The following is a 14,761-nucleotide window of genomic DNA, read 5'->3' as shown; positions in this document are numbered from 1 at the left end:
GTGGCCTCCCACCCTTCCCATATTTCCAGTGCCTTGAGGAGACTCTTTGAGAATTCCCCACATAGTGAAAGTCTCCCCACCCCCACCCTGGGGTGGAGGCAAGGAGTTATGCAGGGACCTTGGGGAATGGAAGTGCCTCCATATGGAGGCTGCCCGCCCGACCTGCATCCCCAGCAGGGAATGAGAGGGGACAGTGGCCCTGCTTGGTCACTGAGGAAGCTGCTGGACTCCCGCTGGACTTCGTGGGTGCAGTGGCCAGGGAACAGGATCTGAGTTCAGGGGAACGGAGCTGGGCTGGGCTGTCACTTTGGGAGCCGGATCCCTGCTAAGGGCCCCAGACCAAGGGCGCAATGAGGAGTCCACACCACCATATCCATGATCTCTGCACAGCCAGGGTCACAGACTCATCCACCGCAGCCCCAGACACTAAACCAGCCTTAGCGGCAGCCCGCCATTAACACCCATCAAGAGGGAGGGCTTCAAAAGCCCTAACACATTTAGAGAAGTCTCGGCGTCGGAGCTCCTCCGGGTCGGGGGCGCAGAGCACCTGGCTGGTTCGTGTGGCCCGCGCTGGCAAGGACTCAGCGCTGGCTGCCCCGTGCCGTGTGCGTCCTGTCGCCTTTCGAGCGGAGCCCCGAGCGCCCGGCCTGCTTCGGTCACGTGGCACCGAGGCCGCAGCCCTGGCTCTGACCCCGCGGGGAAGGAGGGGAGGGCCCCCGGGAGGGAAGGGGCGGCGCGGCGGGGGCGGGCCAGGTCCGGGCGGAGCTGTGCCGAGGGGGCGGCGAAGGAGCCGGGATTCGAGAAACCGCAAGGACCCCGGCTTCCAGTCTGCAACTAGCCGCCCGCCGCGCCTTCGCGCCTTCGGATCCCCACGACCAGCGGCCAAGTACCGCAGCCGGACCCGGCCGCTCGCCCCTACCCAGCCAGGCTCCTTCTCCTAGAGCCCAAAGCCTGCGCCCTGCGGACCCCCCGGTTTCTCCTTCTCTGCTCCCACTGAGCCCACCTGTGAACGTCGGAAGCCCCGGCTGTGAAAGAGGTGAGCTCCGCGTTGTGGCTGCGCCCGGATCCCCCACGGGCCGCTAGAGCCGCCCCTGCCCCCTGCCATCCTGTCCCCGCGGGTTCCCGCCCCAGGAACCTCCAAGCTGGGGATCCAGAAGCGCGGCCCGAGCGACAGCACCTGTGGGGCACAGTAGCCGTGAACTGGACGCCTGTCCCTCTTGTCTACAGGTCAAGGCCGCGCCAAGGAAGATGTACCAGAGCCTGGCGCTGGCCCCGAGCCCCGGTCAGACCGCCTACGCGGACTCGGGCGCCTTTTTGCACACGCCGGGCGCTGGCTCCCCGGTGTTTGTGCCGCCCGCGCGGGTCCCCTCCATGCTGCCCTACCTGCCGGCGTGCGAACCCGGCCCGCAGGCTCCCGCAATCACCGCGCACCCCGGCTGGGCGCAGGCGGCCGCGGCAGACTCGTCAGCGTTTGGCTCCGGCAGCCCCCACCCACCGGCCGCTCCGCCGGGGACCACTGCCTTCCCCTTTGCGCACAGTTCCCCGGGGCCCGGAGGTGGCACAGGGACCCGGGACAACGGCGCCTTTCAGGGCGCGATGCTGGCTCGGGAGCAGTACCCAGCAACGCTCGGGAGGCCCGTGAGCTCCTCGTACCCCACAGCCTACCCCGCCTACATGAGCACCGAAGTGGCCCCGTCCTGGACTTCTGGACCCCTGGACGGCAGCGTCCTGCACAGCTTACAGGGCCTCCCGGCTGGCCTCCCTGGCCGCAGAGCCACCTTCGGTGAGTGCGGGACTGGGAATCGGCTTCACTGACCAGGGTCCTGGGTGCTGGCGGTACATGTGCAAACCCGCACCCTGCGAAATGCCCCCCTCTCCAGAGTCAGGGCTTTCTCAGCCAGGTGGGACACCAGCTTGGGGTAGGCCCAGACCCCGGGGGACGTGTAAGCCTGGGTGGAACCCCGCGGCTGCACCTCACCCACACCAAGATGAAAACCCGGTCTTGAGATCCTTTATACACATATCTGTGTTTTCACTTTTCGTTCATCCAAACCCAGTATTCTGGGATAAAAATCATTTAGAGCCTATGTCTTAAACGGTTTTTATGAAAAGTTCGGGAAATTACTTTTTTTTAAGCTCAAAATTCTGATTTATTTAAGTAAACCACCATATTCGTCTCTGTTTTAAATTGTTTACATATTCTAATTTGAGACCCAGTCCCAGTCCCTCTCTGGGATCTAAATTTGAGTGATCGGATTCCAGACCTGTAAAACTGAGAATTGCTCCCCACCCCCTTCTGAGTAGTGGGTGCCACGGACACTTTCTCACCCCCACTCCCCCCAAACCAAGGGCCATTCCTTTTTTTTTTTTTTTTTTCCGCTGCTCCGGTCTTTTAGCCTACACTCCTCCTCAGCTCCTCGGCAGCAGCGGCGCAGGAAGCGGGATCCACTTGACCCGGCCGCCTAGGCGCCCCACGCCTGGCGCCCACCCCGGCCAGGCGATGATTGATCCCCGCCCCGCCCCCACCCGATCCAGCCGCCCAAGTGTCGCCGGCGCCCCGGCCAGGTCTGGAGGGGCCTGGAGGCCGCACCGCTCTGGCTGTGTGTGCTGCTCAAGTGGGAGGACTGTGCCAAGACCACGAAAGCTGACAGTGAAGGCACCACGGTCCCTGTAGGATCCCGCGATCCCTGACTGCCCCTCCGATCGACCCGCGAGGGTCTTCTGCCAGTGTAGACGCTCCTGCCTCCCCAGTGGTCAAAATTAGCGATGCTGGACCCTGTTCTGAGTAGGGCAGTTAGTTCCCTGTTGCCCTACCCAGGGTTGCGTTTATTAACTCTCCCCACACCTTATAAAGCAGCCCTGACGAGTGACTTAAATCTGGCACAAACATCGCTGTGTGTGAATTTAAACTTAAAAAAAAAAAAAAAAGACGAAGTAAATTAGCAAAATAAAGGCACAAAGGGGAAGGAAAGGAAAAGGTGGTGCGAACGCGGCGGCTCAGCGGCTCCCAGGAAGGGCCCGAGCCTCGTCCAGCGGCTGCCCGCCTTGCTCCCGCAGCGGCTGAGCTCCTGGAGGAGTTCCCAGGCGAGGGGCGCGAGTGCGTCAACTGCGGGGCCCTGTCCACGCCGCTTTGGCGCCGCGACGGCACCGGCCACTACCTGTGCAACGCCTGCGGCCTCTACCACAAGATGAACGGTGTCAACCGGCCCCTCGTGCGGCCACAGAAGCGCCTGGTGAGTGCGGGTGGCCGGGTGGTCTTCCTCGATCACAGCCTGGGAGCCAGTGGAGCTCCGGGAAGGGGAGGGGAGGGTCGGGCAGGATCACAGCACCTGGCCCACTGCCACGGGCCCCCTGCGCTGGGGGCCACTCCCCCAGAGGGTCTTTGGGGTCTCCCCCAAGGGGCTGGGCTGCCTTGAGCTCGACACTGAACCTCCTGGGCCTGGATCACTGTGTGCCGGCTGGGGACTCAGCCATGTGACTCTGGGGACTTTGGGCTGCCAGGTGGTGGAGTGGTGGTGAGGCAAGATGACTTAGCCCCCAGATGGGACTGGAGGGAAAAGTGGCTGCTGGCTGCTGGCTTTGTGGGCTGACAGTGACTCTTACAGGGGACGGACACTGACCGCTGCCCCTGATACTGCAGGGATGGGTCCAGACCAGGTGTGTGGTTGTTCGCTGGGCAAAATTCATTTTCACTTTTGCTTCTCTCTGTGGTACGGCTGGTTAGCGAGTAGGGGACTGGGCGCCCGAGTTTTGCCTGCAGCAGGGCAGAGTCTCCAGAAGCCGTGTAAAGGTTTCAAGTTGCTTTGTTCTCTGCTGTTTCACAGGCAAACTTTGATGGTCAAGTAATTCTGTCAGTAATTCCATCTGTCCAAAGTCAGGGGGCCTTAGGGGCTTCTTCCTGGGTCCGGGCTAAGGCTTGTGGAAGCCCTATAGGTGGCTTGTTCTGGTGTCAGGCTCTGGAGTATGGAAGGGCTTTCCATGGCAGATGCTGTGGGATGGTCCTGCCACAGCTGCGGGCGGTCAGTCACAGGCCTTTACTGGAAACGTGAACCCCCAGCTATGGCAGCACTGGGGCTGGATGCTCTGAGGCCCCAAAATGGGTGTGCAGGGAGCAGGACTGAGGCGTTCAGCAGCTTGAGGGCAGCTGCTGTTTCTCTTCCTCTGGTCTGGCCTGGATTTGGAGGCTCCATGGGTCCTCCACCTCTCTGTACCTGTGTGGTGCTGCTTGCAAAGAGGGTTGCCCTCAGAGTTCACGGCACCCCCACTGTTGTTTCTGCCTGTATTCATGCCCACAGCCCAGAACATGTCTCTTGTGGCCTCCGGGAAGGGGAAACTAAGGCCAAGGGAGAGGGTCCTAAGGGGCTGTGACCCAGGCTGCCTCCCTCCTCTGACTCCCCCTGTTCTCTTCTGGGGCCAGCCCTGAACCGGGTGCCAAGTACACAGGAGAAGTGGGCCATCCACTCCACCTCTTCCCTTGCAGGGCTCACCTCCCTGCAGAAAATTCCTAACTTGGGGTGGGCAGGCAGAAGCCACCATCTGCATGCTGAGGCATCTACCTTAACAACACCTAGGTGACCACCAGGAGCTTCCCTGGACTTGCAGCCGGCTAGTGGCAACCCCAGGCTCAGACCAGGACTATGGCCTCGAGCTCCCACAGTGCCCCACTCACGCTGAGCCTCCTGACCCTGCCCTGAGTCTTCTTGTCTAGCCCCCTGCGAGCCGAATTCAGGAACTGCCCACTACCTGCTAGAAAGGGAAACTGGACAGCCGTGGCCAGCGCCATGGGTGGGCTGAGGACAGACAGGCGCTTGGCCTGGCGAAGCCTCAGTTTCCAGGTCTGGGGACATGAAATAATTAGCTTTGGGGTGCCATCTAGAGTGGGGGAATCCCTGCATGTCTGCTCATCTCCCTGAGGCCGCAGGGCGTGGAAGGTGGGCAGCCTGCTTGCCCTGACTCCAGGCCCACATGGACCTGAATGTAAAACACGCCCAGGAAGTGTTTGCCGAGCGGTGCTGAGGTTCGGGGCCCCACTACTCCCCGTGTCTCCCTGAGCAGGCTCCTGGGGGGCTCCTCTCACTGGCTGCAGGGTGCCTGCCTGTCCCTCAGGGTGGCTCCACCGCTCACTGGGTGGCTGGTCCTTGCAGGGCCAAGCTCCATGTGAAAACCCCAAGATTCTCAGAATCCTGAGGCCAGAGCCCAGCCCATGTGCTCCTGGCCACAGAGGTGCTGGGCTGGTCACCCCAGGCTTGCCCCAACTCTGGGGTCTCACTCTCGCTGGAGTATGAGCAGAAGTGATGGCCCAGGAGGGCCCTCTCCAGGAAGAGCTGGTCTCACCCTCCTTTAAATAATTCCAAACGTCCTAGAAGCTTGTCACCAAGAATACAGGAATGTGACGATGACAAGTGTGCATCGCCCCCTCCCAGCAGGAGCCCCTGGCTGTTCTACCCTTTGCCTCCTGTGTGTATCCTGGGTCACAGAGTGGGGCTTACACCTTTGACCTGAGGCTTCGGTCAGTGAAGGCAAGTAGAGAGGGTTGTCACAGTGGCTCTGCTGATGTGTGCCTGTGGCCAGGGTCTCTGAGAGTGCCACTCGGCCTGGCCTGACCTCTGAACATTGGGGCCCAGAAGCCAAACTCTGAGGATGGCAGGCCTGTGAGCTGGTTCTGGCCCAGCTCCAGGACGTGGCTGTGCCACGGACAGCCCAGCTTCCTTGGGACACTCATCAGCTCCCAGTGAGCCTTCCTGCACAGCCTCGTATCCCCGGCACATGCAGCCCCAAGTGCGGGGGTGGGTGTCCCACGTCCATCAGGCTAAGTGTCCCCAGGTCTCCCCACCAAGAGCATGCGGAGGACCTGTTTGAAATGGCCACGTCTTTGCTGCACCACCACCTGCAGCCTTTACTTTCCCAACACCCTCTCCAGAGCCCCCCATCTCTGCCAGCCCCCCACCTGGCTCTAGCTGCCTCCTACCCTCATTCCTCTGGATGCCTAGATCCTTGTGGAACCTGGCACTTAGGCCAGCTCTGCCACTGGCTTTGAAGTTCTACTTCTTTTGAAAAGAACTGACTGAAAGAGAAAAAGAAAACGCAGCCTGGAGAGGCCCAGTGATTAGGGGGCCCTGAGAGTGGCCAGGCCTAGCTGCCTGGCCTGGCCGTGAGTGCAGAAGGACAGAGGGAGGCTCTGGGTGTCCGCAGATGGCCCCGGGGCTGCGGCCACGGGGTGTGTTCAGCCGAGGGAGGAGGTTCTGTCCACCCTGGGACCACCCCGGCGCCCTGGCCACTCGTTGTCTGAGCTTCAGTTCCCACCCCGCCTAAGACGCAGGCACCGAGGGGATGGAAAAAGATAAATCAGCAAGCACTTCCGAGAATTTTGTCAAGGTCATTCTTTTTACCCATTGTCTTGATTTTAATCTGATTTCCAATTTATGGATTTTAATCTAAGCTCACTGGAGAAATGTTCAAACGTGACTTTTGGGTTTCACTGCACCCTCAGGGTCCAGGTGGTGGGTTCACCCCACCTGAGGGTGTGTCCTGAGTACACTCGGTGCACCTGAGGAAGGTTCTACTCCACCACTACCTGAGTTGGTGTGCGCAGTTCTGCTGCTTCCTAGATGCATGGGCGACTCTGGGGGACACGTGGAGGCGCATGTGTCTGCAGTGGTGCCCATGTGTGTGCAGCTGTGTGGTGTGATGTTGAAAACAGTGCTGGCATGAAAGCCTCGCGTGGGTCTCTTTACGCCCTTGCGATAGTGTTCCTATAGGAAAGATTTTAGCAGGAAGTAGCCAGACAGCCCAGGAGACAGCACTCCTATGACTCCTGAGTTTCAGTGGTGCTAACTTTTTTTTTTTTTAGGAATGTGGGATGGCAGTGTGAACTCTAAGGGGGCAAAAGTTGGTAAGAGCCCCTGAGGGTCCCAGCTGGTTTGGAGGGGAGGGGCCTCAAGCCATGGTCCTCCTGGTCTAAAGGCACAGCAAGAGTAAGGGACCATGATGTAGCCCTGGAACGTAGGTCAGGGTGACCAGACTGATTACTAAATACATGGTTAGATGTGAATCTCACATGAGCGACAAATAGCATTTTAAATGTGTCCCAAATATTGCATAGAGTGTACTTACAGAAAATATTTACTGTTTATCTGAAATTCAATTCTAACTGGGCATCCTGTTTGCGTGTTTGTTTGTTCAATCTAGGAACCTTGGGGAAGTCCTAAGACCTCCTCCCCACCTTAAGAAGATGAATGGACTGGGGGCTCAAGAGATCCTGGACCAGGGCGGGCAGCAGGGATGGGAGGAGATGCTGCCTCTTGTGGGACAGTGGGCTCTGGGGGGTGGCGTACCTCCATGTGGGCATAGCTCCCTGCAACCGAGAAGCAGATGGAAGGGAGGAAAGGGGGCAGGGAGGAGGGCGACTCGAGTAGTGTCCAGTAAAAGCCTGATGGACGTGGGACACCCCCGCCCCTGCATTTGGGGCTGCATGTGCCAGGGATACGAGGCTGTGCAGGAAGGCTCACCTGGAGCTGATGAGTGTCCCAAGGAAGCTGGGCTGTCTAGGTGCTCTCTAGACAAGGTCAGGATGTGGTTGCCAGCTCTCCAGGGTGGTGTCAGGCTGGGGGCCACTTGACTGGGGGGCTGGAGCTCCTGTATCAGGGCCGTGTCCCACCATCTGCCCCAGGGCTGTGGCCACCACTGCCCTTCCACTTCTGCTGGGCCCAGGCCAGCCACCAGCTCTCTGCACTCCAACCAGAGCGCAGGTCTACCCCTAAGGCCCCGGGGAGAACACTGCTGATGCCTGCCAGGCTGGACGTCAGGGCCCAAACAGCTGTGGCCTGGAGACCACCGGCCAGAGGGTGGGGTCTCCCAAGCCAGGCCAGGAGCTCCCACCCTGCCCTCCCTCCGGAGCCCCCTAGGCCTCATCCTTTCCCTGTCTTGTGGCCCTTGTGCCCCAGATCCCAAGGCAGAGTCCTGCCCTGGAGATCAGAGGCCGGGCCTCAGACTAAACAGAGTGGTTTCCCTGGGGCCTCTGACAGCTGCCCAACCCGGGGAGGGAGGAGAGGAGGCTTTTCCAGGTCTGCATTTTCTTAGAAATGATTGGTGGGGGGGGGGTCTCCAGACAGGGCCCACTCTCCCTCCCGGGCCAGTGAGCAGCAAGGGCCGGTGTGGACACCCGCTGCCCACTGTCCGGTGCAAGCAGTTGAGCCTAGCATGTGCTCAGAGCCTCAGGTCTTCGGAGGCAGGCCCCCTGAATGTTCAGTCTGGGGCCTGACTCAAGGGGGCCCTGTGGCCCCTAGGGGTGCTGTTCCACCACAGAAATACAGAGTGAAGGCCCAGGGTTGGTTAAAAAGAGGCCACAATGGAAACCCAGCAGCCTGTGTGTCCTGCACTCTTCATAAGATCCTGACCCCACAGTGGACCTAGGCAGGTCTGCTGCCACCCCAATTTTATTGATAGGGAAGCTGAGGCCCAGAAGGGTGAAGTGACCTGTCCCAGGGCTCCTGGGAGCTAGGTCAAAGCTCCTGCCCACAAGGAATCCTGGGCAGCCTCAGGACCTTAGCACCCAAAGGCCTCTCACCCAGCCCCTTGCATACCCAACCCCATAACTGGTCAGTCCTGAGCCCAGTGTCCATCCTCCCACTCGGCTGCACCTGCCGCACTCACCTAGCCTCCCATCCACAGTCCTCATCCCGCCGGGCCGGCCTCTGCTGCACCAACTGCCACACCACCACCACCACCCTCTGGCGGCGCAACGCAGACGGCGAGCCAGTGTGCAACGCCTGCGGGCTGTACATGAAGCTGCACGGGGTGAGCAGGGACATGGGGCTGCCAGCACAAGTGGACCCCCTGGCCTGAGACGGGGCTGAGGAACTGGGCAGGGTGTCAATCAAGTGGGGCCTGGGCTGAGTGGATACACACCTGTACACATGTGGCCCCACTGCCCATACCATGCACACACGTTACTGTTAGACTGGTGGTACAGACAGCCTCTCAGAAACCATAGCTTCGCTGCAGCTTCCCTGTAGCCATTCAGCTGGGACAGAGGCTAGACACCTCCAGGGCTCTTCTGGACCCCATAGCCCCCAGCCCTGAGAGGCTGGTGTGGGACAGGCTTCGCCCTGCCCTGCCTGGAGGAAAACACTGAGCCTGGGGGGTAGCAACTCCCCAAACAGGGCTGCAGCAGTGACCGGCTCTGCAGGGCTGAGATCCGGGCAGATGGCCACGCAAGAGACCACGGACGGGGGTGACCTCAGACAGTGACTAGCCATCCACCCCTGCCACCCTGCCAGGTACCGCGGCCCCTGGCGATGAAGAAAGAGAGCATCCAGACACGGAAACGGAAGCCGAAGAACATCGCCAAGACCAAGGGCTCCTCAGGTGCGGGGGCCAGGGCTGGGGGAGGCCTCCCATGAGGCCCACGTTCTGTGGAATGGGGGTGCCTCACATTCCACCATTAGAGATTCACATGTTTGGTGCAAGCATCATCTTCCTGAAGTACGAATCTCTGCCACTGCCCTGGGATGGTTCTGGCTGGGAAAGGGGGCAGGATGGCCTGAGTTCATGGCGTGGGGCAGGGGCTCCAGTGGAGGAGGCCACCCCCACCCCCACCCCATGTTACCAGATCTACAGTGTCCATAAATGCCCATCTTCCCCCACCCCCACCAGGGTCTGCAGGGCACACCACAGCCTCCCCACCAGCCTCTGTCCCTGACCCAGAGGTTTCAGCAGCCACTCTGAAGCCCGAGCCCAGCCTGGCGTCCCCTTCATGCCCTGGGCCCAGTGTCACCTCCCAGGTAAGGAGGACAGGGTGAGTGGGGAGTGCAGAGCTGCTTCCCAGGCACTTCCAGGAGGAACCCTGGCATCTTGGCCACGTCAGAGCCCCCACGGGCCCCTCCTGGAAACTTAGGGCTGGCCGATGGAGCTGGGGGGTCCCCTGTGGCTGATGCTGACTGAGAGCCTTTCCGAGGTTATCACATTGTTCCTCACAAGGAGTGCCCACACCATTCCAGGCACTGAGGAAGCCCTCCTGTCAAAGGGCTCCCACCCGCAGGAGGGCCAGCCAGCTGTTCCCAAGGCTCACACATGGTCTGTCCTCCCTGCAGGGCTCTGCACAGGTGGATGACCCCCTGGCCCCCAGCCACTTGGAGTTCAAGTTCGAGCCTGAGGACTTTGCTTTGCCTTCTGCAGCCCTGAGCCAGCAGGCTGGACTTGGCGGGGCCCTGCGCCAGGAGGCCTGGTGTGCACTGGCCTTAGCCTAGGTACCTGGGCACCCCATGGACCCACCTCGCTGCCTCTTTACTCCAACACAAAAGGAGACTGCAGGCCTGCTGCCAGAAGAGACTGGAGCCAGCTGGACCTGGAGGTGCTGGGGGTCCCTCAGCGCGGCGGCCACGGCCTTCTATGTGGATGAGAGGAGGGCTAAGCCCCCTCCCTTGGCAGCAAGGAACCTTCAAGGGATGTGTGAGGCTCTGGCTGACCCAGGGCTCCCAGCCCCAACTTGAATTCTGTTGTCAACACTTGCCATCATCATGTTTACAGGTGGTAACAGCAGGACAAAACCCACCTTCCTGCGGTAAAACCAAGATCACAGGTGACATGACTGAGGCCAGCAGTGGGGGCTGGGGGTGCTGCCAGACACGGGGCTTCCCTGGCCTCCCTCAGGCTGCCCACTCCCCATGTTCGATGGATAGAGACACGGCATGGAAACCTTGCCCTCCTTGGAGCATGGGACAGCCAGGGACAGATGGGCAGGTTGGGCACTGTACCAGGACGCCAACCCGAGGGGCCGATCACGTTGTAGTCATCGTGGACCGGTATTTATTTGTATGGTTTTCCCCAGGCGGGGCAGTAAAGAACCTTCCTTGTTCTGACTGAATCTGTGGCTATATTATGACCATTTCGTAAGTCAAGGTGCCTGGGACCCCCATTCTGACCCACAGGGGCACTCCCAGGGCCGATAGTGGGGTGACCAGAGGTCCTGGCTCACCTGGGTCTGTCCCAGCAGCATCACCAATAACACCCCCTTTCACTTACAAAGCCATCCCCCACTCCAGGGCTGGATGACAAATTAGCTGTTGTGCGGGGTAGAGGCACCTCTGCCCAAGGAGCTGACAATGGCTCACAGCCTGACGCCAGAGGCATCAGAGAGTAGGGCCCCCTGCAGAGGGGCCACTCCATCCCTCCCGTCCTGCTGCTGCCCTTCACCAACAAGACCTTCTGGTTTTTCCATGGAAGCCAGAAACCGGGCTTTCTTTTTTTAATGTAAAATCGTCCAATTGAAAGCTTTCGCCTCCAACTCCCAATTTGATTCCGAAATCTTAAGTTTTGTAAAGCATCTAGAACAGCCACTGTTGCACCATCCTATGTAAAAACATCTCCTTCATATTTAAGAACACTTATCCTTCCTGAACATGTCCCTTCATCCTGAATCTGTACCCCGCGATTCAACCAGCTGTGTCTCCATGTGACCTTGTCTTTCTTTTTTTTATTTAAAGACAAGTGACACCGTCAGAAAACGTGTAAAATAAAAACTTGATTTTGCTCTCTTCTCCCCATCACCAGTGGGTTCCGGGCCTCACCCCTGCCTGCCGGGATCCATTCATGTCGTTTCTCCTTCCAGAAACATGTCACCGGGTACCGGACTGCGGGACCTCACTGGCCATCCTGGGTCGTGCCAGGGGCTCCTAAGGACTTGATGAGGCTCCTGAACACCCGGTGCCTTTGAGGTTGCCACCAGCACAAGGGCGGGACACTGGGTGGAGCAGCCCAGGGACCTCACTTTGAGAAATCGCCACTTGGAGGTCAGGCAGACTCCAGTCAGTCCCTGTCCCTATCCTGGCCTGGGGCTCTCGAGGAGGGGGAGGGGCAGCAAACGTCCCCCTGCGGAGGGAAGGAGTGGTGCAGAGGCGGTGGTGGGGAGCCTCCCACTTCGGTGGTGGTCGTGGTGGGAGCGCTCCTCCTTCAGTGAGCGCCACATCCCGTGTAGACCAGCGAGTCTCCGACTCCTCCCTCCAAAAGGCAGGCGCCGGTCCCCTTCCTTCCCCATAAGAGACAAGCACCTGAGAAGTGGCAGGCGGCTCCAAGAGGGGACACAAGGCGCGGGGCCCCTGCAGGGCCCTGAGCAAGCTGAGCAGCCTTCCCGGAGGTGCCCCCAGCTCAGTGAGCAGAGCGCAAGAGGGAGGAGGGGGCTGGACGCCCTACCCAGGAAGAGAGGTCCTGAGAAGGAGTGTTTGGCAAAGAGGAAGGAAGAGGCCATCTCTTCCTCTTTTTCATCATTTTTAAGGACGAGCCTGGGATGGGGGAGGCTGAGCCCCCACCTCTGGATGTGAGGAGCTTCAAGGAAGAGCGTCTCAGTTTAAGCCTTTCTCCCCAGCCTGTCTTCAGGACCCAGAAGCTGTCAGAACCAGAGCCTGAATATAGCTGCCTGGCACCCCACTTCCTGCAGCTCTTCCTCCCGCCTGCCGGCCCCGAGTCTCTGCCTGGCCAGCCATAAACAACCGGATGAGCCGGGGAGGCTGGCAGGCGTGGGCAGCCCCAGGCCGCTTATCAGACCACAGGACGGAAAGAAAGGCCACTTCATCTGTGCTGCCTGCTGCCCGCACCTCATTCCCACGTCTTTCAAACTAGAGCAGCGTCCAGGGAGCCTGGGTGGAGGGGGCCACAGCTCCTCCAGCCGGGGAAGCTCCCTCCATCCATGGGAAGTGCCCACTGAGCCCCGCTGCGCTGTCCTGGGTGCCTGGGGAAGGGAGATCAAACTGGCCGGGAAAGCTGGAAAACTGGGGGCATGGCGTAGAAACAGGGAGACCCAGGGGCACTGGGGTTTTTGATCCAGAAAAAGCGTTTTCAGAGCACCCTTCTCCCCACTTAAAGCTCTTAACCCATTGCCTCACTCCAGACGCAGAACAGGGAGGCTAACAGCATCCCAGGGCACTCTGGAAGCAGAGCAGCTCCTCCCCTCAGCCTGGATGGACATATCCCCGAGGAGGATGTCAGGGTGGTGATCCCCAGTGGCTCCCCTTCACCCTGCTTTCCCCAGTCTTGATGCCATCAGTCAGCAGTATATCCCCTGCACACAGCAGTATATCCTCTGCACACAGCAGGCACATGTTCATCCTGTGGGCCCTATAGTTGGGGCATCGCTGCCACACAAGCCGCCTGTACCAGCTCAGCCCTCCAGGGCAGCCAGGCCACCGTGTCCAGCTGCGCCCAGAGCTCCCAAGCTTCCTGGTGGGGCTGGGGCCAAAGTTAGTTTCCCCTTCGTTACTGAAAAACATGGCTCTTTAAAAATGGGTGCCAATTCTGTAAGTCTCTCATCTGAAAACGTCACGTGCTTAAGAAGTGAAAATCGTCCTTTGGAGGAAGCAATGCAGGTTACCCACTCTTTATTTGACCAGATAAGGGCCTTTCTTGGACAAGACCTGCTGCCGTCACCATCATCCTAGACGAGCCATTCTGCCCTCCCACCCCTCCCTCTGCCACAAGCCTGGGGGCAGTTCACAGGGCTCAGGCGGTTGTCCTCCAGGGTACCCAGCCCCGAAGTAGAGCCCTACTCAGCAGAAGGGAAAGGAGGTCAAAGAGATCTAGCACCCCTCGTCTGTGAGGTTGCAAGCCCCAGGGTGCCCCATTCTGCTCACGTGCACCTCAGTGGGGGCTGAACTGGCCCCAAAGAGGAGGGGCCTGGTGAGTCCCACAGTCCCACTGGAGCCAGGGTGGAGGGGGTCGGCCCCCAAAGACCACGTGGAAGCCATGGGGGGCAGCCCCCCCTGCAATGCCCCGCGAGGCCCGCCAAGATGTTGACACGGACGGCTCCAGCCGCCTTATTTATTATCTGATAAAGGGTTCTCGGCACCATGGGTGGACGGCGTCTGGCCGCGCTGGGGCCTGGGAGAGGGAGGAGGCTGGGTGGGGGCTGGGGGCCAGAGCAGGCCTCCACACTGGACTCTGGGGCAGGACACACGGAGGAATCTAGACTTTTCCTTCTCCAGCCAACGGCCTTCCTTCACTGCCAACAAGCCTACAGGCCAAGGAGAAGCCCTGCTCCTGCACAGACAGCCCCAGGGACCTTCTGAATGGGTGTCACACCTCCCGAGAACTGCACCCCACCCCGTGCTCTCTCTGATTCCCAGAAAACCCCCAGTGGGGGCCTCCTCTCTGTCCACCCCCTCCCACCCAATTACTGCTGCAGCCCATCCCCCACCCCGCTGCTTGGCCTGAAGCTCAGACTTTCCATGATGCAAATCTGGGCCTGTTTCTCCTTTGGTTGCAAACGCTCTGGCCCAGGTACTGCCCAACTACTGCATGGATGGTCCAGCTACCACCACCTCGTGGCCTCAGGGACCCCTTCCCAGCACCTGCATCACTTGAGTACGGGGACCCTTGCCGACCTCCAAACATGTCACTCCTCTGCGCCTTTGTATGGGCTGTTCCCTCTGACTGTGCACCTAACCAGGGTGTTGTCCTCAAGGGTCAAGACCCCTGATGCCACCTCCTCCACAGAGCCTTCCTCGGGCAGTCAGAATCCGAAGGCCTCCACCAGGCAGGGTTGTCATGGAAACAACCTAGCCGAACAACAAGAGGAGGTGGGTAAAATGGCCGAGGGAATGTATGTGGTAAGCCTCCTAAGAGCATTTGACAGTCACAGCTTAGTCTAGAGTTTTTTCCCGGAATCTTCTTTTTTTTATGACCAAGAAGGAGACAACTAGGGGCCATCCATGGGGTCTCCATGTTCAGCCCTGCCCACCAACATCACCACCTCCTTGTGCATCTGAGAGAG

At 59.9% G+C, this 14,761-nt stretch overlaps 1 protein-coding gene across 1 annotated transcript; it reads left to right on the top strand.

Annotated features, from left to right (window-relative positions):
- The first annotated feature begins 932 nt into the window (after positions 1–932).
- On the top strand, positions 933–11,531 carry GATA5 (GATA binding protein 5). The gene is made up of 7 exons (XM_040247673.1): positions 933–1,036; positions 1,228–1,783; positions 3,058–3,233; positions 8,671–8,796; positions 9,279–9,366; positions 9,655–9,782; positions 10,092–11,531. Exons 2-7 carry the CDS (start codon positions 1,249–1,251, stop codon positions 10,245–10,247), a joined length of 1,209 nt encoding a protein of 402 aa, XP_040103607.1. The 5' UTR covers positions 933–1,036; positions 1,228–1,248; the 3' UTR covers positions 10,248–11,531.
- The last annotated feature ends 3,230 nt before the right edge of the window (positions 11,532–14,761 follow it).

Source organism: Oryx dammah, unplaced genomic scaffold (genome assembly GCF_014754425.2).
Source record: "Oryx dammah isolate SB20612 unplaced genomic scaffold, SCBI_Odam_1.1 HiC_scaffold_10, whole genome shotgun sequence".
NCBI lineage: Eukaryota > Metazoa > Chordata > Mammalia > Artiodactyla > Bovidae > Oryx > Oryx dammah.
This window is presented reverse-complemented; position numbering and strand designations above follow the sequence as displayed.

Bases quoted from the DNA above. Each gene is read 5' to 3' on its own strand.
- GATA5 (XM_040247673.1), top strand. From the start codon at position 1,249: ATGTACCAGAGCCTGGCGCTGGCCCCGAGCCCCGGTCAGACCGCCTAC. The intron at 9,367-9,654 runs GTGCGGGGGCCA...CACCCCCACCAG, and splicing joins CAAGACCAAGGGCTCCTCAG to GGTCTGCAGGGCACACCACA. The intron at 9,783-10,091 runs GTAAGGAGGACA...TCCTCCCTGCAG, and splicing joins GGCCCAGTGTCACCTCCCAG to GGCTCTGCACAGGTGGATGA.